Genomic DNA, 23,116 nt, shown 5'->3' on the forward strand with positions numbered 1-23,116 from the left:
CAGCGCCCATGGCCATCAACACGTGGAGCGGACCTTCTTTCTGGCCGCACCTTCTTTACACATCCCAGCAAGAGGGGCGCCCTGAGTCCCCGCGGTCTGGACCAGGGCAGGCCTGTGACGCCTTGGACCAGAAGAACAGGGCAGAAGTGTGGCATAGGATGTCGGCTGGGGCGGGAAAGGTCATCGTCCAGTGTAATTTCCACCCGGTTCTCCGTGTGCTCGGGGGCAGGCCACCAAGTCAGGGGTCCCAGTAGCCTGGGGCCACCACGCCACAAGGAAGGCACCAGGAGGCACCCCGGCCAGGCAGCCCTGGCTGAGCTCCCCATCCCGGCCAGCGTCACCGTCACCGTGTCACCAGCCCTGGCTCCCAGCCTCCCTGGACCCGGGCCTGCCACACTCTCCGATGACCGCAGAGCCCGGGGTCATCTGACTGTGACCACGTGACAGACGGCAGGCGGGAACCGTGCTGAGCATCTTCCTGATGTCCTGACCCGCAAAATCCTGGAGCTAAAAAAAAGCTGGTACTAAGTGGCTGCGGGTTGCACCAAGTTATTACACAGCACTGGTAACTGGAACCGCCACTGGGCCCCGTGTGGATAACGCTCAAAGTGGGGTGCAGGGCTGCCCGGACGGCCCGACAGAACACCTTGCACGCGCCCCCTGGCGGCCCTGTCCCCACGCGGACGCGAAGGCAGCCACAGCGCCCACCGCCCTCTGGAGGGTCTCCCGTGGCTGCCGTGGCTGCCGCTCCTGGGAGAGAGAGCCCCCGGCAGGGCCTCGCCGGGAGCCAGGGGCCGCGTGGCTCTGGGCCCGCTCCTGTTCCCCGAGGCCCGGGGCCACTCCAAATACCCGCCCTGCCCACAGCGTCCCAGACACAGGGCAGAGGGGCCGAGACAGGCTGGCCAGGGGCCCCGGTGACAACACAGCCACCACGCCCTTATTCCGTCTGCTGTGCAGCCCTGCCCGCCTGGCTCCTCTCAGCCGGCCTTGACATTGGCATTTCAACATGGTGCAGACGGCAGAGACCCACGCACACGCACACGCGCACACGCGTGCCGACCTGCTTCCCCGAGGAACGGCCGCGCTCCGCAAGCCGTCCCCGCCAAGGCCGGCCCGGGCTGCGGGAGGAGCGCTGGGCATCGGGCCCAGCCCCGCCACGGCTCCCCCGGGGACTCGACTTTCTCATCTGTAACGCGGGCTGAAGATACCACCTCTTGGAAGCAACGTCCCATGGTGGGTGCGCAGGAAGTGTTGCTGACATGGGGTGATGCAGGGGAGCAGGGAGAGCGACTGTCTGCCCTTCCCTCCCTCTCTGCCCCCCAGGTGGCCCCCAGGGGTCAGCTGAGGCTGGCTGCAACAGCTCGCCCCGCCATCAATGCTGCAAGCTTTTTGACGACTGAGCTGGCTGGTTCCTCCTTCCCTCCCGCCTGCCCAGGCTCCTCTCTGAGAGCTTCTGGGGAAAGGAGGGCAGTGAGCATTTAAGACGGTGGCATGAACTGGGAAGGAAACACACACACATTGAGCACCTCCTGCATGCACGCTCCAGCAGGCTGAGGCCCCCGTGAAGTTCATCAAATACCTGCCCCTCTTGCCCCATCCCCAGGCCCTGCAGCCGGCCAGTTCCAGGATGGGGGACCGAGGCTGGCAGGGAGGAAGGACCTTGCTGGGCCCAGCCAGCCCCAGGTCAGTGTGGTCTCCCCATCTCCACCGAGACCTGAATGTGCTCATTAAAGATCCCAATTCGGGCGCCTGGGTGGCTCAGATGGTTAAGCGTCTGCCTTCGGCTCAGGTCATGATCCCAGGGTCCTGGGATCGAGTCCCGCATCGGGCTTCCTGCTCCTTGGGAGCCTGCTTCTCCCTCTTCCTCTCTCTCTCTCTCTCTCTCTCTCTCTCTCTTTCTCTGTCTCTCATGAATAAATAAATAAAATCTTTAAAATAAAAAATAAAAAAAAAATAAAGATCCCAAATCCCTTAGCTTTTAAAACACAGGCTCCAGGATCTGAAACCAGGGGATTCAAAGGCACTTCTCAACCTGGGAGACAGGTCTGCCCCCACAGGAGCGGACAGGGCAGGAGGGGGTGCCTCGCTGAAATAAAGGCGGGCTCCGAGGGGCTGATGACTCAGCCAGGGCAGGTAGAGGGGCCTGAGCTGCCTTGAGGGGCACCAGGGTCCCCCTCCTCGCCCTCCCCCTCATCCTCCTTCTCCTCCCCCTCCTCTTCCCCCTCCTCCTCCCCCTCCTCCTTCCCCTCCTCCTCCCTTTACAAATGCCTCTCAGCTGCCCTCTCTCGTTCCTGAAATTCCACTCCGGGCTCCACCCTGGGGCCCAGGCTGCGCAGGCCTTGCACGGATGCATGGATTCACTGTAGCAGGTCGGCTCTGGGCCTCAGTGTCCCTCCCTGTAAGTGGAGACAGGAAGGGGGACCACCTGGGAGCAAGGAAAATTTTGGGGTCAGTCCCACACTCAGCAAATATGTGTCAAGCTCCTATTCTGACCCCGGGGTTGGGGGCGGGGGGCACAGCCGTGGGCAGGACCCTCTTGTCCTTCCCCTCACAGGGCTGTGGCAGGTGGGCAGCCCTAGTCCCCGACCTCGCATCCACTCAGACACCCTCAGGCTCACTGGCCAGTGAGCTCTTCGGCCTCCCAAGTCCCCCTGGCCTGTCACCTGGTGCTCTGGGGGCTCTGGGGGTCAGAGCTCAGGAGCTTGAGTTGGCTGGGTGGGCCGTGGCAGCCACGGAGGGGTTGAGAGGAGTGACTACCCTGTTTGGGGACCTTACCCGGCTCATTAAGGGAGGGTCCCCGGGGTACCAGCGAGGGGGCAGGGGGGGAAGCCAAGCCAGGGTGAGCCAGTCACAGGTCACAGCTCGGGGCTGTCCCGAGGTGGGGGATTCTTTCCAGGGATCTGCCACACCCACCAGGGCCCCAGTGACCCGAGGGCAGGCCTCTGAGAAAAGCGCAGGTGTCAAAAGGATCTAAGGTCACACTCAGGAGTCGTAAGCAGTAAGTAGGCCGGAGGTGACTGGGGCTGAGGGAGGCGGTGGGAAGCATGTATAATGGGGACAGAGTTTCGGTTCGGGAAGATGAAAGAGTTCTGGAGAAGGACGCCAGGGCTGACTGCACAGCAGTGGGACCGCGCCGAACGCCCCTGACCTGGGCCCGGGGGGCGGGGATGGGGGCAGTGTGCGCTCCTGCAAGAACCCAGCTCTCCAGAAAGGGCGCCAAAGGTTCCTTCCTGGAACCTTCCTGGAACAAGGTTGTCCCTGGAGACCTAATCCCTTCTGGGGATTTAAAAGCCACCAACTTGCCAAGGAAGAAGCCGACTCCCAGCCTTAGGCGATGCCAGCTTCCCATTTTAATTGGAGCGTTTTGAGCCCTGAGCGCGAAGTTCCCAAAGTCCCAAGGCTCCCCCGCTGTGCCCACAGGGACGGGAGACAGGTGCCAGCTCCGGGCCTGGGGCTTCCGAGCCCCTGGGGCTTCCGAGCCCCCGTGGCTCCATCAGCGGTCCGATCACGTGGGGTGTGGGGCGCCCACAACCGTGGCTGGTGAGTGGCCAGGCCACCAGCCACCAGCTGTACAAAATCCCCCATCCCAGACCTCCACTCAGTGCCAGCGAGCGTGACAGAGCATCCAGTTGGCCCGACACTGTCCCACTTTCATCGCTAAATGTCTTGTGTCCAGGCAGCCTCTCGGCCCGGCCCGCGTCACCCTGCCACCACAACCAAGGGGTGTAGTGGGTTAAGCGGTGTCCCCCCAAAAGACATGTTTGCCTGGAACCTCAGGATATGACCTTATTTGGAAATAGTCTTTGCAGGTACAGTTAAGGTAAGGATCTCTGGTTAAAGATCATCCTGGATTAGGGTGGGCCTAGATTCAGTGAGAGTCCTTATAAAGAACCAGAGCGCGCACACACACACACACACAAGGGGGGTGTGCAGGTGGGGCCAGAGGTCGGAGGGAGACCTCCACGAGCCAGGGAACGCCAACGATCAAGGAGAGCTAGAGCCACCAGAATCTGGAAGGGGCCTGGAGCGGATTCCCTGTCCGAGCCTCCGGAAGGAACCGCCCGGCTGACACCTGAATCGCAGACTTCTGGCCTCCAAGGGGTGAGGGAATAGATTCCGGTTGTTTTCGGCCACTCTGCGCTGGGGGCCCTGGCCAGCCCCCCGGGGGTGCCTCCACCCCAGCCTCAGCCCCACGGCGGCTCCCGGCTCCAGAGGGCTAATCTCCTGCTGCTCCCACACTGGGCACAGGATCTGTTTTCCATAAACACTCTTTTGAACCGAATTTCATTTTTCTCACCCAAGGAAAGCGTCTGGAAGAGAATGCCCAGACTCTCAGGGTGGAGAGTAAAGGGGGAGGAGGATGTTCTGTGTTTTGTTGAGGGTTTTTTCTTTTTTTTCTGGCATTCTCTGTCCTTCCTGATTTTTCTCTAATGAACACGGGGCCAAGGGCCTCTGAAAGTGGGTTCCTGCCCCCCGGGCGGCTCTAACATCTGGAAGCCAGGGCAGGGGAGCATGGAGGGGAGGAAGCAGGTCGCCCAGGGAGGGCAGGACGCAGTGACCAGCACTCAGCTATCCCCCCTGTTGCCCCCATGTTGAGTGCTGGGCGCTGGGGGGCAGGGTGGGAGGGAGAGGTGCTCCAGGCAGATAACAGCTGGTAGCCAGGGACCCCCCCAGGCTATCAGCCCTCCGGAGGGGAGGACGTCCTCCATCCTCCTCCAAGACCAAGATCCTCCTCCAAGATCCAAGGCTCGGGATCTACAAGCTTATTTACACAGGCTGGGGCCTCCCTGCCCCAGATGGGGCCCCATACAGGCCCCAGAGGCCACAGAGACCACCAGGCCAGAGGCATCCATGCTGGAGGGGTGCAGGGACTCAGTGGAAGCTGCCCCCCGTCTCCCAAACTCGGCCCCTTTGCAGCATCTTTAATTTGTTTGTGCAGAAAATAAGCTAAGGGAGGCAGCGGAGACTTTGTTTAAAAAAGAGCAGGCCTCAGCATTTCCCGGGCGCTGGCAGAGTGCCTGGGAGGGGGAGGGGGAGGAGGGCGCATGTGGATTCATCTCATTCCTGCGTGGAATCGCTCCCTCCATCACCCACCAGAGGCCCAGCCCGCCTGCTCTGCCCCGGCTCCGAGGCCCGCACCCTCGGTCCTGTGGCCTGGCTGAGGGAAGGCCCGAAAGGCCCCTCCGCGGAGACCTGGGCCCGCCCCCCGCCCCCGAAGCTGGGGGGGGCGGCGGGGGGGGCAGCAAAGCCAGGGCTGCCCGAGGCTCCTGCCTGCCTGGGTCTCAGTGACCCATCTGCACAATGGGATCACAGGGTCACGGCCCCTGAAGTGAGGTGCGGACGTGTCCACAGGGCGTGGGAAGGGGTGTGTGTGCCGAGCGTGCCCGGCACAAAGTGGGTTCTGACGCAGACATGCTTCCCGGTTTGAGGGGTCGGCAAGGGCAGGATCTCTTCATGGGCCCCCGCTCCAGGCCAGCCCCTGGCGGCTCTCTGGGGCACAATGCTGCAGAGGGAGGCCGAAGCTCAGAGCCCACGGTGGTGGAGCCTGGGTTCTCCCTGGCCTCCGGGGGGCGGGGGGCGGGACGGGACTCCACCCAGGCACCCCACGGCCCCACCCCAGGGCCCTGCCGTCCCTGGCTGCGCACCCCACGGCCATGGCAGGCAGCTGCCCAAGGCTCCTGGCAGAGGTGGCCACTCTGAGCGCCCCCCACCCCGGGGCCTGGCAGGGCTGGAGGAAGCCCCAGGAGAGGGGCCAAGGGCGCCCCCCACGCAGCCACGCCTGCTTCTCCAGATTCTGCAGGCTCTGCTGACACCTGCTGGCATCACATCACCATAGCAACCCTGGCCGCGCCTCCCCCTCCTCCCCCCCCCCCCCCCCCCCGCCCCCCCCCCCCCGCCCCCCGCCCGCCCCCCCCCCCGGCAGCAAGGAGTGAATGGGGTGGGGGTGGCCCGGGGCAGATGGGGCCCAGTGGACCCACAAGGGTGGCGCCCACCGGGAATGGCAGGCCGATTCCGGGGGCCGCTTTCCATTATTCCCACAAAATGCTGTGCCCCCACCCTGCCTGGCCTCATCTCTCCTCCACACCCCACCGCCCCTGAGACTCCCCAGAGCCCGGCCCTGCGCCCAGCCCCCAGTCCTCAGCGCAGGACTTGTCCTGGGGTACAGGCTTCAGGGGTTCCCATGTTGGGCACCGTGACCCCTCCCACCCCGCTGGGGCCACCAGAAGGCAGGCAGGGGGGTGCCTTCCCCCACCCCAGCTCCCCTGGGTTTCAACCTCCTCCATACTGCTGGCCCGCGTTCACCTCACTCCATGCCTGGGCCCAGGCCAGCCACCCCTCACCCGGGCAGCTGCAACCCCTCACCTGCATGCGTGTCACCCCTCACCTGGTGCCTGCCACCCCTCACCTGCGTGCATGTCACCCCTCACCTGGGCTCCTGCCAACCCTCACCTGGGCACCTGCCACGCCTCACCTGCACGCCTGCTACCCCTCACCTGGGTGCCTGTCACCCCTTACCTGGATGGCTGTCACACCCCAGCCCCAGGCTCTTGCTCTTCTGTGGCCCCCAAAGCCACATGTGTGTGTGCCCCACAGGGAAAGTCCCAGACCCTCCCTCAGGCCACACAGGCCTGCTGTTCCCGCCTGGGGGCTCGGAGCATCCCATCCCCCTTCCCAGAATGTTTTTCCCAGCTCTGTCGATCTCTGTTCAGCAAAGCCTTCCAGGACATTCCACCAGCTGGGACCTCTCTGGGCCCTGTCGTTACCTGGGGACTGTGTCTCTGCCTCACCACGGTGCCCCAGTGGCACTGTTATGATTGCAGGGTCCCCACTGTGCCTGGGCTGAGCCCAGTGCCGGCACCGGGAAGCGTTTGCTGACTTGGGGGCCTCCTGGCCTCTCCCGTCCCTGCTGGCTATGCCCTATGGGATGACACAAGCCTGATCCCACATGCCCAGCACATCCTGCCCCCAGGGCCTGGCACTGGGCCTCAGTACACAGAAACGGGGAGCTGCAGCGACCCTTCTGGAAGCCTTCTGAAATGGCCGCTCAGTGGTGGGAGCCGGTGATGGACATTGGGCCACCATCTCTATTAGTCCCTTTGGATGGGGTAGTGGACCGGAAGGACGAAGAGAAAGAACCCTGGTTTTGCCCCAAGGTGGCCCGGGGTCTTGGGTTGGTCGCCTCCTCCAGGGCCTCAGTCTCCCCATCTGTACTCAACAGATTGGGCCCATCTGGTTCTGACAACTTGGTGATGCCTGGGTGGACCCTGATGGCCGAGGGGGAGACCAGCCCTTTCCAGATGCCCCCCATGCCCTGGGTACCGCTCATGCTCTGGGTACCCAGCCGCCCTGCAGGCCTGGTCCAGTGCCTGTTCCCAGTCTTGCACCCAGAAAGCTGGTGGCAGCCCCTGCCCCAGTGCCCAGAAAGTCCCTGAAGTTCAGCTGGCCCCAAAGGGGAGGCTGGTCTCTCCTCTCATCCCCCTCTAACGGCAGCACTGAGTGCCTCCCGGCCCTCCTGGCCATCCCGGCCCAGAAAGACAGCCACGATGTCAGGGCATCTTGGCCATGGTCACCAGAAGCCATGTGTTGGGCCAGGGGAGGCCCCACGGACTGGTCAGCAGACCAACCTAGCCTCCCAACACACCTCTCACCTCTTTCTCTGGGGCCTCTCTTCCTCCTCTCTCCACCCCCTGTCAATCTGTTTGGTTTGGGTTTGTTTTAAAGATTTTAAGTCATCTCTCCACCCAACATGGGGCTCAAACTTACAAGCCCAAGATCAAGAATGGCACGCCCTAGGGCTGCCCCCTGCTAATCTCTTCATCTGATTTCCCTCTACTTCTCTGTCTCTGGCACCCCAGGCAGAGGGAACAGCCTGTGCAAAGGCCCTGTGGTGGACCAAGCACAGAGCAACAGAGGACTTGAAGGGAGACAGGTGGGGCAGAGAGTAGAGTATACAGAAGCAAGAGCATGAGATGGGGAAGGGACAGCACTGGATGTTGAGACTCAGAACGGGGCCATCCCCTCTAAGAACACAGACTTGCAGGCTGACAGAGAACAACTCAAATCAGATCAGCTCAGGTTAGATCCACCAGAGTCATCATACTTGTGTATCAGAAAAGGATCTAGTGGACACTGTGTGCTCCATAAAATCCAATCTGTCCCACCCCCATTCTGTAGTAGCCCCCATGGTTTGGGTGGACCCTAACTGGTCTAAGCAAATCAGGGTGTTCTCATCTCCCTGGTCATAATAATTGGTTCAGGGGTAGGAATAAACAAGGAATCCCACAGCCCAGCTGGCCAATCACCATCCTAAACTGAGTCTTTGCAGACACTACTAAGCTGCTGGATCAATCCCGACCTGAAGTCTACCCATACCATTTCTTTATTGAAATAAATTCCCTTTATAATTAAGCCATTTTGCACTAGGTTTCTATTATTTTCTAGCATTTGCTACCAAAACACATCCTGGGAATGTGTTCTCCCGGAGACTCAATGTAGCAATGAGGCCACCTCTGAAGCCAGACAGAACAGTTTCCAGATGGCAATAAAGCAAGGAATGCCTCTCCAGTGTCAAGGAGGATCAAGCTGTATTTTAAAAAACAACAGAAGGTCTGGGAAACTTAACCCTTGGATAGCAAAGGCCTGCAATGCTCCCAGTGGGTGGGTGGGAGGGGGCAGGCGGCTGGCCTGGCGACGGGGTCCAGGCCCCCTTGCTCAGCGGATCTCCAAGTCACATCCCGGCAAAATGCCACCGCAGCCACCGCGCCCAGCTGGCCTGTGCCCACAGCCCGCCGTCCAATTCTCTCAGCGACTCTGTCGCACCACCCGAGCCATGCTGGAAAATTGCCCACAAGTTAAAAGAGATTCTTTCCAGCAGACATCGCTCCGGCAGATCCGGGCCTTATCTTCCCCTTCCAGAATGAGTGTTGTTCATTTCACTTCCTAAAATAAAATAAAATTTTAAAAAATCTAAACCACAAACTGAAAAACAGGTGGGGCCATTTCAGGATTTGGCTGGAGCTTGTCTGGGAGCTGATAAGGAGCAGCCAGTTGCCGGGCAACACGGCAGCGAGCCGAAGGGGAGACAGGCCCGGCGTTTCCGGGGCACCCATCTGTCCCCCCAAAAAATAGCTGGGCCTGAGCAGGCCCAGGGCTCAGTAAGGCCTTTCTCATTCTAGAGAGGTTTCACCCCTAAGTATTTCGGAGCCTAGAGAGATGAGGAGCAGAGCAGAGGAGTCTGCCTGTGCAGAAATGGTGTGAAACAATGTGTTAATGGGGCAGAAAGGGCACCAGTGACTGTCCCCGGGGGTCGGGGCCTGGCACCCTGAAAGCAGTCAGAGGCAAATGCACGTCTGGCCTGGGAACCCCGACTGGGGGGCTGCTGGTGGACCTCCTGGAGGGAGGTCTGCAGAGGTAGGCTAACAGGGCTCTGCCTTGACCCAGCTCTGGTCCACGAATTCATCAGGAATTGGCACGAGGGATAGAAATCGCCTGATGAAAGGTACAGCCAATCCAAAAAGCCAGGAGAGGCAGGAAAACAAACAAACAAGCCCGCATTTCATTGGGCCACCACCCCCAACCCAGCCCAACCCAACCCAACAAAACCTGCCAGGCGCTCAGTGTGGGGTGGGGGCCCACCGTCCCCCGTGGGCTGTGTGACCGTGCAAGCTGGCGGTCAGCTGGTTAGACTGGGGGACACGGCGCCACCCACTTCACAGGTCGTGTGTTTGTGGAGAGAGGGTTCAAATGGCACCCGATATGCAGTGAGGGACCCACAAACACAAACTACTACCATTACCGGTAAGTACCGTATCAGCTGACTGAATGCAGAACAATCATAAGAACACTCCTAAGATGAAAAGGCCGAGAGGGGCGCCTGGGTGGCTCAGATAGTTAAGCGTCTGCCTTCGGCTCAGGTCATGATCCCAGGGTCCTGGGATCGAGTCCCGCATCGGGTTCGCTGCTCCGTGGGGAGCCTGCTTCTCCCTCTGCCTCTCTCTCTCTCTCTCTGTCTCTCATGAATAAATAAATAAAATCTTTAAAAAAAAAAAAAAAGAAAAGGCCGAGAGCTGAAGACACACACGGGGTGACATCTGTCACTTGCACACCTCTGTCCTCCCCTCTGTGCCCGCCCACCCTCCTCCCTCCTCCCAGTGACGCTGCCGTCCTTGGCTTTAGGGCGGTTAGTGATCTGCCCTGTGTCATGAAGCCTCCCGATTCCTGCGTGTAGAAATCACCACCCCTCCACTCAGATCCTATGAGGACTTCCTTGTCCGTCTCCAGTGGCCTTCATCACTCCCTCCCTGGGGATGGATATTTCTATAGACACCTGCCTGAGTTCCTTGTTAAACGAAGGACTGACCATACCAACTGTTGGTGAGGACGTGCAGCAACATCCTTGGTTTACCCAACATCCCACCCAAGGGGCCTGCGGACAGGCTGCCGACTTCCCGCTCAGGGAGTCAGAGGCGATACCACGCACCCGGGGGCATCTGGAAGTGTTTGGGGGCCTTGGTTTTCCCGGTACACGAGGCGTCCCTGGCATGTCCCAAGGGCTTAAGATGTCGCCCCTTCCCAAAAGCCAATGTGGAAAATTCACCAGGAAGCCATGAAATCCACTTAGTGGGCTCCATCCAACCAAAGTTTAGTTTTTCAATGAAAGAGAGAATAGGACGAGAGAATACAAGATAAAACATCAGCATGCGTGGGAGGATCGCCTCCTGACGATCTAGTTCGGGTCACTACGTCTGTGTTCTCCGTACTAGGTCATGATGTAAAATACAGTCTTACTGGGGGCCCAGGAGAAAACAAGTGTGACAAACACGAGGTGCTCTCACAGGCTCCTGAGGGGGGACACACCCACAGCGCTGCCCCCCAACAACCCCCATGGAGCCGAGCGAGGCCTGAGGGACAGTCCGGGGCCGCCTGAGCAACCGGGAGCTCGGCTGAGGGACGCACAAGCGTCCACACAGGCCACAGCCGGAGGAGGCCTCAGCTCCGGGGCTGGTGAGCCTGTCATGCAGCGGGGCGGGCACAGCGGGTGTACCGGGCCCGTGTGTGGGCTTCGGTCGGCCCAGAGAACGGATGGCCCGGCAGGCCCTGCACTGGGACCGGCCCCGGGACCAAGGAGGGCAAGAACCCACCCACCCCCCCCAGCAAGGCCTCTCACGGGCAGCCTGCGGCTGGCGAGACCCTCCTCAGTGTGGGGGACCCAGCATTGGCCCCATCCCCCGAGTTGTCCAGAAGCGCAGGATTGTCTTTGCTGCACGGACTCGGCTTCTGGAAAGAGGGGCTCAAGACCCCAGCTGCGGGGCCTGCCCAGCCAGGGGCTCACTGTCATTTTACCTTCCTGAGCCTCATCCGAAAAGTGGGGGTCATGGGGCATTCCTGTGGGTCTACCAAGAGCAGGAGATGAACTGTGTGGCCACGGCCCGGTGGGTGTCCCCAGTCTGCCCCCCACAGTGTCCTGCATCCCTCGGTGCCCAGAGCTGCCCGGCAGTAAAGGAGACCCTGGGCTGGGAGTTGGAAGGGCACCCTTTCGAAGGGACGGTGCCCCTGAGCTCAGTGGGAGCAGTGTCTCCATTAGGCTCTCCTAGAATCCCACTGCCTGCCTGGAGGAGGGGGCCGTGGGCTGGGCCAGGCTGGGCCCCACATGCTGAACGGGGGCGAGCAGAAGAGCTAAGACCTGGGAGGTATCCAGCCACTGGCTGAGGAGCAGGACGGCTGAGCCCCAGCGAGGACCCCGAGGGAGCGTGCACGCAGGCCCGGCCGTGAGCAGGTGGCCACACCTGGTCGCGATGTTCTCTGAGCCGACAGGTCAGGACCAGGACCCTCAGAGGCTCTGCCCCGGGCCTGCTGAGCCCCCTGCCCCCCATCAGACCCTAGAAGGGACAGACACCTGGGAAGGGAGCCCAGACCCACCCGTGTGTTCTCTAGAGCCGGTGCCCGCGGCGGGGAGGGCCTCGCCCTGACCCGCCAGGCCCAGCTGAGTCACCGGGGGCCACTGCCAGGGACCTGGAGCAGAGAGCAGGGCACACTCGAGTCCCTGCACAGTGGTGACTGTCCTCACGGGCCAGGCACGTGGGGGATGGTGAGGGGCAAGCTGGACGCACAGGGTAAGTCTGGGGCTCACAAAGGCCGTGGCACCGCCGACAGGTCAGGGAGGTGGGCTTTTACCCTGTGGGCGTGTGTTGGGACGGCTACAGGCCTGTGTGTGTGTGCGCGCGTGCACGCGTGTGCTTAATAGGTTTTTTGTTGGGGGGGGGTGTCTGTTTCTGCTTCAAAACCGCCTGTTTCGCCAGAGTGGCAGATGCCAGCGTGACGGTCAGCGTGCCCGGCCTGGTGCCTGTCAGCAGATGTGATGGAAGGGGTTTGAGGTCCCTGCAGCAGGGTCTGGCCCAGTCTGACGGCGGAGGCACGCACCCCGAGCTGCCGTTCCACGCCAGCCCTGCCCTCTGCCCTCTGCCCTCTGCCCTCTGCCCTCTGCCCCAGAGCAACTGTCCGGCCACCGAAACGCTTTTCCTTCTCCCTCGCCGTATTTTTTCTTCCTTTTTCGGGAGCAGCGCCGCTCTGAGATACGGAGCTTCTGGGAACTGAGCTGGGAGTCTTGTTTGTGCAAAGAAGCTGTTCTTCCTCCACACACGAGTGCTATGTTTATGGGTGAATCCCCCCTCACGTGCGGTCGTCCTCGGCCCACCTCTCTCCCAGTGACCATCCTGCCCCGCAGGAGTTCGGCCCCGGCAGGGGGAGGTGGGGGAGGTGAAGCCGGGCTGGACTGGGTGCCTGGGAGGGGTCGGGGAAGGGGCCTCTCTGCGTGCTCACCCGGGCTGCCGAGGACCCAGGGGCTGGACACGTGGCCCCAGGCCCCCTCGGCCTACTCTGGGATTTGGTTCCATCAGCCCGAAGGTGGGTCGCAGACTTAGCTGGGGAGTCGTTCTGGGGGGACCACACACATACAGTTACCAGCCCCAGCCTCACAGGCCACTGACGGCCCACCGTGGGCTGTGTCCCAGGAGCCATAAAAGGAGCTCAGACTGCTTCGGGGGTCAAGGGCAAGTGGAGGAGAGGGGCCGGGGTGGGGGGCTCAGGTCCTCAGGAGGGTGGGAGCCTGGAAAGCATGCTGCCCAGTCCGGCGGCCACACCTGGCCCTGCACCAGCCCTATCCTCGCTGGGGGATCAGGACTGCTGGGACTGGACCCCTTCTTTTCTCGGCTGCCCCACGGGGTCTGTGTCTCACAGCTGACCTGGGCTTCTCCACCCAGAAGGACCCACAACTGTGTCCAGACAGTTGTACATGAGGACAACTGCGTTACCGCGTCCAGGGTTAGCTGCCGCTGTTGCTTGCTGGTTTGTTTCAACATTTAGGGCTTTAAACACGTTTTAGGAACAAAAATCCTTAGCATCAGATTTTTTTTTTTTTTTTGCCGACACAGAGTTCCATGGAGACTGACTTGAACCAAACCAGACCGAAGAGTCTCTACCTTCTCTCTCTGGACTGAATGCATGTCACCAAACATTCAACAGCCAGTCCAAGCCCGCGCCCAGACCAGGTGCTTGCACCGGGAGGACGGGCCAGCATCGTCCCTGGGGAATGTCCCATCCACGGAAGGAACAGATGAGCCGCAGGATAGGAAGCCACGCTCCTATTCGCTACTAGGGAGGGGAGGGGACAGTCCCTGTTCTTCCCGGGGCTGTACGGACACCTCAAATTCTAAACACCTTCGGACCCCGAAATTTTATTTCTAGGCATGCCTTCTCTTTTAAAGAAAAAAAAAAAAAAAGACACACACATATTGCGTTTATAAGAACACTCACTGCAGCTCTGCTTATAAAAACAAAAAATCTAGAGGCAACCTAACTGCCCAATCATGGGGGACCGGTTAAATAAGTCAGGTAAATAAAGCTGTCACAAGTCATGGTGCAGCAGGTTACAGGGGGCAGGAACGCGTGCCCCACATACACGAGCAAAAGGGGCACTGGGCAAAGTCGTCTGTGGAATATAATCCCATTTCCCCCCATCTCCACAGCCCACAGACAAAGGCTGGAAGGATGTACTCTGAAATATTAACGTTGGGATTACTTTATTGTTCCTTTGTTTATATTGGCTGTTTCTCAAATGAGCTTTATTTTATTAGGAAAGAAAGACTGCTTGCAAACCGAAGGCAGGACGATAACAGCAATTGGCAGGGGTGTCTGCACAAGGTACCGGAGTCACGCAGGACAAGAAGGGGGTTGCTCCTGTTTGCAAGGGCCTGGACCAGGGGGATAGCTCCCCGGGGGGCTAACGTCAAAGCCGGCTGGAGGTTGAGGGACACGGGGAGTCTCCGCAGTCATGGGCAGAACAGGGCAACTGTAATGGAGGGAGCAGCACAAGAACGGGCAGGGGACACCTGGTGGGGGTCCCTGAGGCTGGCTCACCAGACAGCCGAGGCCCCCAGGAGGGCCCATGGCCCGGGTCTTGCCCCCAGAGGGCAGGAGCTGCTTACGAGTCTATGCTTCCACGGTCTCCAGGTCCCCGGAGAACAAGACGTGGGAGCAGAGAGAAGTGGGGCAAAGCACTTCTTAAATGCTTTATTATATCTTTATTAGAAAATATTATATATAAATAAATACATATATTATTATAAAATATTATATACTTTTTATATAATATTTATTATAAAATATTACAAAATAAAGGCTCTCATCTCTCTTATAGATAGAGTGTCTACAAACCAATAAGAAAAAAGTAACAAAGGGGTGCCTCAGTGGCCCAGTCAGCTGAGCAGCCGACTCTTGGTTTCAGCTCAGGTCATGATCTCAAGGTCATGGGATCGAGCCCTGCGTCGGGCTCCACACTCAGCGGGGAGTCTGCTTGAGATTCTCTCTCCCTCTGCCCCGCCCCCTGCTTGTGCAAGTGTGCACTCTCTGTGTCTCAAATAAATAAATAAAATATTTAAAGAAAAAAATAACATAGAAAGGAGACTCTCAATGGCCTTTAAAATATATAAAAAGATGCTCAACTCTGCTCATAAAAGAAATGCTCCATGAAATCACACTTAGATACTATTTTTCACCCACCCGATTGCCAAATTCAAAAGTTAGAGAACACCCTCTATTGGCAAGACGGTAGGAAGCTGAGATTCTTGGACATCGTTAGTGGGAGTGTAAATTGGTTCAACCCACCCCTGTGAAGGACAACGTGGGCAGTACCTTTCTAATTACAAATGCACATGCTCTCTGAGCCTGCAGTTCCTTCCCGGGAATTTGTTACAGACCCTTACACATGCGTAAAGTGATAGTCAAGTGATATTCTTAATTTGCAGCATTGTATGGAAGAGCAGAAGACTGAAAACCATCAAAAATGGGCCAAAGTCCTAACATGGCACCTGGTGGAATATTACACAGCTGTCTAAAGTGACGGGCTGACAGGAGGAATAATGGCCAAGTGGGAACCTTTGAAAACTCACCCCTCACAGAAGCAGTAGAAAAAACTGGCAAAAAAATGACCAGAACCAACCTTTTCAGAACTCTGGAAATTAACCAGAGGCCTGCAGCAATCTGGGGATGTTTATTCCAGAAAAAGGACTGAATCTCGGTAGGAACAGCATTTTGTGGGGTTTTAATTGCCCCGTCCCATCTCTCACTCGGCAGCTCAGCAGCGGCCTTGAAAACCAATGGCCCATGTTCCCAGTCCCAGAGGAGCCGGGAGGAGCAGAGGGTGCTCTGAAGGCTCGTTCCAAGAACCGGCATCCGTGGACAAGGCTGCTGGAGTCCCCATTGCAGAAATTCCCTTTACTTGACCCGACTCAGAGCTCATTTCCTGCTAAAAGCCTCTCCCTGGGTGGGCATCTGTTGAAAACTTTTATGAACAAGTGTTTTAGCGTTGCAGTGGCCTGAGGCGATCAATTCACAGTCGGGGCAAACAATAGACTAAGCAAAATTATAGATAAATAGATAAATAAATAATAGACCAATCCAAAAGGAAAAGCTGGGGAATGAGAGGTCCATAGGAGCTTTGAAAAGCTCCTACAGAGTCGGATCTTTCGTCTTTGGTGGGGAAGGGTCCCAGGTGTCCCTTTACTAGGGCACTAAGGGTTCCTTCCTCAGCTAATCACCTCCTAAAGGCCCTACCTCCTTGTACCATCATGGTAGGGGGGCAGGATTTCAACACATGAATTTGGGGAGGCCAAAAACATTCAGACCATTGCACTGAACGATTCCTCTTCTAGGAGGTCCCAGGAGCAGTCAGATTACACAGAGAGTAGAAAACCCAGCTGGTGCCTTTGAAGGATTTCCTCAAAGCCCACCAAGGCTTTGTGAATGGCTCCCACCTCCTGGACCCAGAGAGGGATTCCTGGACCACCCCAAGGGCTGGCTCTGGACTCCCCTCATCCCATCTTCAAGAGAACACATGTCCACCCCAGGCGGGTCTGAACGGCCCAAACTGCTTCTCACCAGCTCCCGGGACCCTGGGCCCGACCTCATGGTGGGAACCCCACTTCCCCATCATGACCCCTCCACCAAAGGCCAGCGTGTACCCGTGTGGGTCCAGGTTTCGCTCTGCACAAACTTAATCCTGAACTTGTTATCACAGCTGTGTAGTACCCCACAACTTGCCTTTGGGATCAATGTCCTGTGAATAATCTTTCCTTCTATTGCACAGAGATGTGATCTTTTCTTTTTTTTTTTAAAGATTTTTTATTTATTTATTTGAGAGAGAGAATGAGAGAGAGAGCATGAGAGGGGGGAGGGTCAGAGGGAGAAGCAGACTCCCCGCTGAGCAGGGAGCCCGACGCGGGACTCGATCCCGGGACTCCAGGATCATGACCTGAGCCGAAGGCAGTCGCTTAACCAACTGAGCCACCCAGGCGCCCGAGATGTGATCTTTTCTTGTTAAGAGCTCCATACTGTGTTTCTCGTGAAATTATTTTTATTCATTTTGTTTCCCTGTGTGTGTCTTGTTCCATTTACATCAAAGAATTAAGTTCCTCCATGACCATTGTAGAAAATCTGGAAAAGGACCAAAAAGAATTAAAAGAAACAAAGTCACGAGAAATCCTTCCCTTTGGGGGACACGCCTTGGCCAGCCGCTCTGCACTCAGGGAGAACGGGTCGGGGGTCGGGGGGAGAGAGGCAGTGGGGAATTCCTTGCCCATTGCCAACACTGTGGTCAAGGACACGAGTTAATGTTCAGACGGTTCTGGAGGTCAGGAATCTGACCCATATCTCACCGGCTAAACTCCAGGTGTTACCAGGGCTAGCTCATCCCTTAGGCTCTAAGGGAGAGCCCGTCTCCTTGGCTTCCCCAGCGATGGGAGGCCACCTGCACTCCTCCGGTCCTGGTCCCTGCCTCCAGCATTCCCTCCTCTGCTTTCTAGGACCCTCGAGATTACACAGGCCTAGTCTCCCCGTCCCAAAGCCCACTGATGGGTGAACTTACCTCCCCTTTGCCATGGACCCTAACATGGTCACGGGATCTGGGGATTCAGGCATGGACACCTTTGGGGGCCCTATTCCAGAGATGGCCTGGCGGGACGCTGCTAGGCCCCGGGCCCAGCCCCTGGCAGGCAGTCCGTGGGAGGGAGGGACTTGGGACTCTGGCTGCGACCACACCCCTCAATTTGGGAACAGCCAGCTGGAGGTTAGGGCTCCCCTGAACACAAAAGCAAACCTGGGGGGTGTGGGGTATCACCATTTGGGAGCACTGACATCCTCTGACATTTATTCATTTCAGTTTCTCTGCATTTGCTACTGCTTTAATAATCATCAATGTCCTGGGTAATTAGTACATTTGGAATCAGGGAACTTGGCAATTGGGAGGTGACCTCGGAGTTCAGAAGCCAGGGACTAACTCGCAAGCCAGATCATCCTGTGGAAGGAGACTCAGCCCACACCCCAAAATACCACTCCACTTCCACAGCCCCCTAAAGGCACCTCCCAGCCTTAAAAAATTCATATGTAGACCCAGAAATTTCACTAACGAGAGTCTCTCCTAAGGAAAGAATTCTAAATATAGAAAACCGCTCCAGCACAGGGTACCAGAGCAGCTTTCTCTGGAAGGGTGGCTAATTAGAGACAACCTAATTGTCCAACGACGAGGGACCAGCGTCCATGTGACAGCGAACTGCATAGTTACACTGACGAGGCAGGAAGGACACAGGATCCTTTTATTGTCGTGGGTGAAAAGCAGGATCCTAAGTCAGATGATCGCAGCCAAAGGACATTTTTTAAAAAGCACGGAACGAGGACTCCAAGGACATTAACTAAAATATCAACAGAGGTTCTCTGTGGCGGCTGAGAATGTGGGTCACTGCTTTTCCCCTTTGCTCTACTTCTCTGAATTCTTCAAATTTTCTGGGAGAAACATAATAGAAAAGTTTACCTTTAATTGAATTGGTTGTATTAAGTAACTGGGGCGTCAAAGTAGCCCAGTCCTTCGTGCGAGCGTGTGAGTGTATGTGCCCGCAAGTTGTGTGAGGGTGTGGACGGGAATGTGTAAGAGTGTGGGTGTGAGTACGAACACCGTGACATCCCGCGTGTGGGGGGGTGGGTGTGAGGGTGCGAGCGGCCGTGTGTGAGCCAGCGCCTAAGTGCGCGTGTGTATGGACGTCAGTGCGAACCCGAGCTCGTGCTCGTGAGCGTGTGTGGAAGTGTGAGCGGGCGGGCCGGCGCGGGAGTGAGGGCAGGGATCGGCCGGCCGGGGCTTCCGAGCTGCACCCCCCGCAGGGCCTCCGTCCCCTTCCTCACTGGGGTGGGTGGTCCTCGGGGCTTCGGCCGGCCTCCACCCGCGGCGCTGCGTGCAGCCTCTGAACAGGGAGAAGGGGCCACACTCACTCCCAGCAACTTCGCGGGGCTCAGGCGCCGGACGGGACGGGCAAGGTCCAAGGGAAAGCAGCTTCCGTGACGCCAGCAACCTCCTGGCCTGGAATCTGCGGTGGGAGACACGCTCGCTCGCTCGCTCGCCACCCGACCGCCGCGGGGCCCTGGGCGGCCCCAGGGGCTCCCAGGAGACCCTCCGCTCCGCAAGGTCAGGGTTCCGCAACGCTTTCCTCCACCGCCAAGAAAGGCAAATACTGGCAACAAATAAATCCTGAACAACACTCCTGGTGACAGTCAAGGCTTGTCATTCTTGCCCTCCCTCCCTCCTCCAGCCTCGAAGGAGCCCTCCCCCCTGCACACGGGACCCCCCGGCGCCTTCCTCTCTGTCACAACGAACGGCTCTACTTGAGGTTGTTTTGATTTTATTTTTGGGGGGCTCAGCCTGCCGACAAAGGCCAGGCTGCCTCACAGTCAACCCCAAGTCAACTCCAAGTGCGTGCCCTGGCCCTCCCGGGCAGTGCCAAGCCCTTCACACTTCTCTTCCCTGACCCCGAGGCACTTGCTCAAGACGCCACAATGCGAGTTCTCACTCCACGTGAGACACAGGCCTGTGTCCCCGTCCCTTGAACAGGGCTGACCTGTGACTGTCTCAGTCAACAAAGTGTGTGGAGGTGACGCTATGGGATGTCCAAGGCTAGGGCGTATCCCCCGGGCTTCTCGGGACCCAGCCCCCATGCTGTGAGGAAACCCAACTAGCCCCCGTGGACAGACCCCATGGAGAGGCCACACGTAGGCATTCTGGCCACAGGCCCAGCTGAGGTCCTGGTGGAGAGCCAGCACCAACCACCGTCACCTAAGTGAAGATGCTTCCAGAAGATTCCAGCCCCCAGAAGAGGCTCCAGACACCAGGGAGCTGAGGCAAGCCGCCACGCTCTGCCCTGTCCAAACACCTGCCCCGGGGAAGCCAGGAGCATCTCCCAGTTGCTCGCTTACACCCTGACATGGGGGGTGGCTTGTAGTACAGCAGCAGTGGCCGATTCCCGTGGTTTCCCAGCCCTGGCTCCGCCCCCCACCACTTACCTGTCACCCTGATGACCAGGTCGCACGGGGGCTGAAGCAAGGACCACCGGGACTTCTCGCTCCTGTGATCCCACAGTCTAGTCTGGGTCTGGCGGCGCAGAGGGTCAGTCCTGTCCCTCCTGGGCAGGTCACTGCTGGCCCCTTGGGCACGGTCTCCTCCGTTTCTCAGCGACTCTGGGCAGAAGCAGATCATCGTGGGGAGTCCTGTGGGTAGGCGCGCACCAAGCCTGGACGACTGGCTTGGACAGTCAGGAAGGATGGAGGCCCCTGCCCCCTGATCGCCATTTTGCCTCAGGCGACTCTCCTCTGGAGGACAGGTGGGGAGCTCAGGAGGTGCAGCTGAGCCCTCTTCGGCCCACCCGACAGCCCCACACACTTGTCCCTCTGTCCCGCAGCATCCTGGGGCCACCGGCCCCTCCAAGTCCAGGTCCCCGCTCCTGCCCGGACGCCTGCTCACCTGCCCCGGTCCCTCGGGCTCAGCTGCCACCTTCTCCCCTCGCCACGCTGCAGCCAGAGCCCCTTCCCAGAGCCCAGGTCTGGTGAAGGAGGCTTCTGCCTAAAACAGATGCTACAAACAAGCCCGTCCCAGAAGGACGAATCCTGTGTGAGTCCACTCCTTCGAGGTTCCCAGAGTCGTCCAGTGCACAGAGAGCAGATGGTGGTGCCGGGGGGCTGGGGAGGGGGCGGGGGTCATTGTGTCACAGGGACAGAGTCTCAGAGTGGAGGGATGTCACGTTCTGGAGCTGGACGGTGGTGGTGGCTGCCCAACAGTGTGAATGCGCTCCAGCGGCCCATAGCCTCCCTCCCTGGCCCGCAAAGGCTGACCCAGCAGCCGCATCCTGGGGGCCCCAGGCAGCCTCCGGTCCCCCACTGGGTCTCCCGTCTCCAAGCAGGTAACCCCATCAGAACAGCCACGGGTGATGAGTGCCCCCCCCCACCGCCTTGGCCCACCCCCAGGGCTGGAGAGGGTCACAGGGGAAAGGTCAGGGAGTGTCCCTTCCAGAAGCACTGCATAATCACCTGATTTTCTAAATCAAGTCCACTTTATTTGAAACTTTCCACATGCCACAAGTTTACATGAAAATACCCATTCAAAATTCATTTGAACACAAAATTCAGGAGTGGGCATCACTAGACAGAAAAGTAGGTCTGTGTGGAAAAGCAGGTGACACGTATTTGATCACTTAGCACCTGGTCACCATATACCGTGAGCCCCCTGGCTGACTCCCCACCCCACCCCCCCTTTAAAAACATGCTGAGCTCAAGTGCTTCTGGTCAGCTGCATACGGACAGGCAGTGGTCGAGGGGGGCTGGGGCCAGACACCCCACCTGCACCACGGCTGTCGCGTGGCCGCCTCTCCGGCCCCTCGCCCTCCAGCCCACCCGCTACGGTGAGCACACAGAGAAGCCTCTGGCCCACACCGTTAGGATTCCACGGAAAACCATCCCTTGTCAGGTTTAGCGGAGCGCTACAGACCGAACCTCCCAGGCGGTGAACGTGGCTCCCGGACCTCATGGCCACGGGCAGCCCTGGGTCCCCCCCATTCCCCCGCCGGCTGGTCCGGAGCAGGGTGCGGCAGGTGCCCCGACCCCGTGACATGAATGCAACCTCCCCCTCCTGCCCCCCACCGTGGTTTCTGAAAAAGCTCTAGAAAGTAATTTAGACATTCAGGCGACACCATCCAGCCTGTGTCAGCGATCTTAGAGACTCCCAGTGAGAACCCCGTGCCCCCAGCGCAAACGAGGCCAGGGAGCACCACAAGGGCACCCGAGCCCCCGCCGCACAATCCCGTCCCCTGCTGGCGAAGTGTGGGGGAGGAGGCTCAGGGCCAGGGCCAAGGCCAAGGGAACTGCGGGCAGCGGTGCCCCCTTCCACATCTTCGGGAATCTGGGGTCTCCGCTGAAACCTGCTACCACCGGCCACGCTGCATTATCCTCGTCCACTAATTTCTCAGTTCTTATTATTCTTCCTTACAAGGCCTCGGTGATTCTCAAACCCTCCAGAGCAGATAATGAGGGCCAGAGGGAGCAGGGGGCTGCCTGATACCCCCGTGCCCCTCGGAGGAGGTCATGAGGGTGGGTCCCCTTCCTGCAAGCTGGGGGAGGGCTGCGGGATCGTCACCTTCTTGACACAGACTCGGGGAGGGCCGCTGGCACAAGCAGGATGGCACAGGCTGGTTTCAGACCCTCGAGGGCTAACAGACATCGGGGTCCAGCGGCTCCTGCGGCCCTGCTCCCCTGGCCCAGCTCTCCCGGCCAGGCCTCCACCAAGCTTCGTCCTCGCCTCCAAGTGGCCTGCAGCCGTGGGTCCTGGCGCAGGGGCGGTCAAGGGAGGCTCACCCTCAACACCCAGCCTTGCAGAGCTGCCCAAGGTGTGTGTGGGGGGCATCATCCCAGGGCCCATCCGGGGCCCCAGCCAAGCGCCCTCCAGCCTGGTGCTGGACACAGGGGCCCAGACCCATGAATCCTTGGGTCCTCAGAGGACAGCTGACAGGCAGGGAGAAGATCCGCCCCCCGGGGCGTATGACAGAGTGAAGTGTCCCTTATCTAGCCTCCTTGGGCTGGGAAGTAAAAATACTTGCACGTGAGAATGAAAAGCCACCGACAGGGAAGGAGGCCACAGGCCTCTGCTCTCCTCAGGCTCCAGATGCCTCCCCCGGCCAGGTTGTGTTGGCACCCAAGTCAGAGCCCCGGGAGCAGGCATGCCTGGCCACCCGGGGGCGAGTGGGGGGTGGGGAGCGAGCCACAAGGTCTAGGGGCGAGGTGGGCACAGGCGGGAGGAGCGGCCTTGGGAGTGCTGGGGCTTCTACTTTAACAAAGGGTTAAATGCCCTCATCTCTCCTCCCCTCCCTCCTCATCTTTCCCACCTCCCCCAGTCTCTCCTCTCTCTCATACACGCACACGCACACACAAGCACGCGATCCCATGCAGAAACGTGCTCGCATGCACAAGTGCACGCACACGCACACCATGCACGTGTGCACAGACTACTCACGTGTGTGTGCACGCAGACGTACACGCACGCGCACACACACGCGATCCCACGCACACGCAATCCATGCAGAAACGTGTTCGCATGCACACATGCACGCACACCATGCACGTGTGCAGACTACATTCACGTGTGTGCACGCAGACGTACACGCACGCACACGCACACACGCAATCCCACGCACACGCAATCCCATGCAGAAACGTGCTCGCATGCACACGTGCACGCACACCATGCACGTGTGCA

General features: G+C 59.0%; 1 protein-coding gene across 1 annotated transcript in view; it reads right to left on the bottom strand.

Moving 5' to 3' along the window:
- Positions 1-16,869: 16,869 nt before the first annotated feature.
- Positions 16,870-23,116, bottom strand: part of FBXL18 (F-box and leucine rich repeat protein 18) — a 47,304-nt gene continuing 41,057 nt past the window's right edge. The window contains exon 5 of the mRNA XM_034988305.1: positions 16,870-16,989. Coding sequence (XP_034844196.1) covers positions 16,947-16,989 — 43 coding nt within the window. The 3' untranslated portion in view covers positions 16,870-16,946. The remainder of the gene's footprint in view (positions 16,990-23,116) is intronic.

Source organism: Mirounga leonina, unplaced genomic scaffold (assembly GCF_011800145.1).
Source record: "Mirounga leonina isolate KUSES-001 unplaced genomic scaffold, KU_Mleo_1.0 Mir_454, whole genome shotgun sequence".
In the NCBI taxonomy this organism is placed as follows: Eukaryota; Metazoa; Chordata; class Mammalia; order Carnivora; family Phocidae; genus Mirounga; species Mirounga leonina.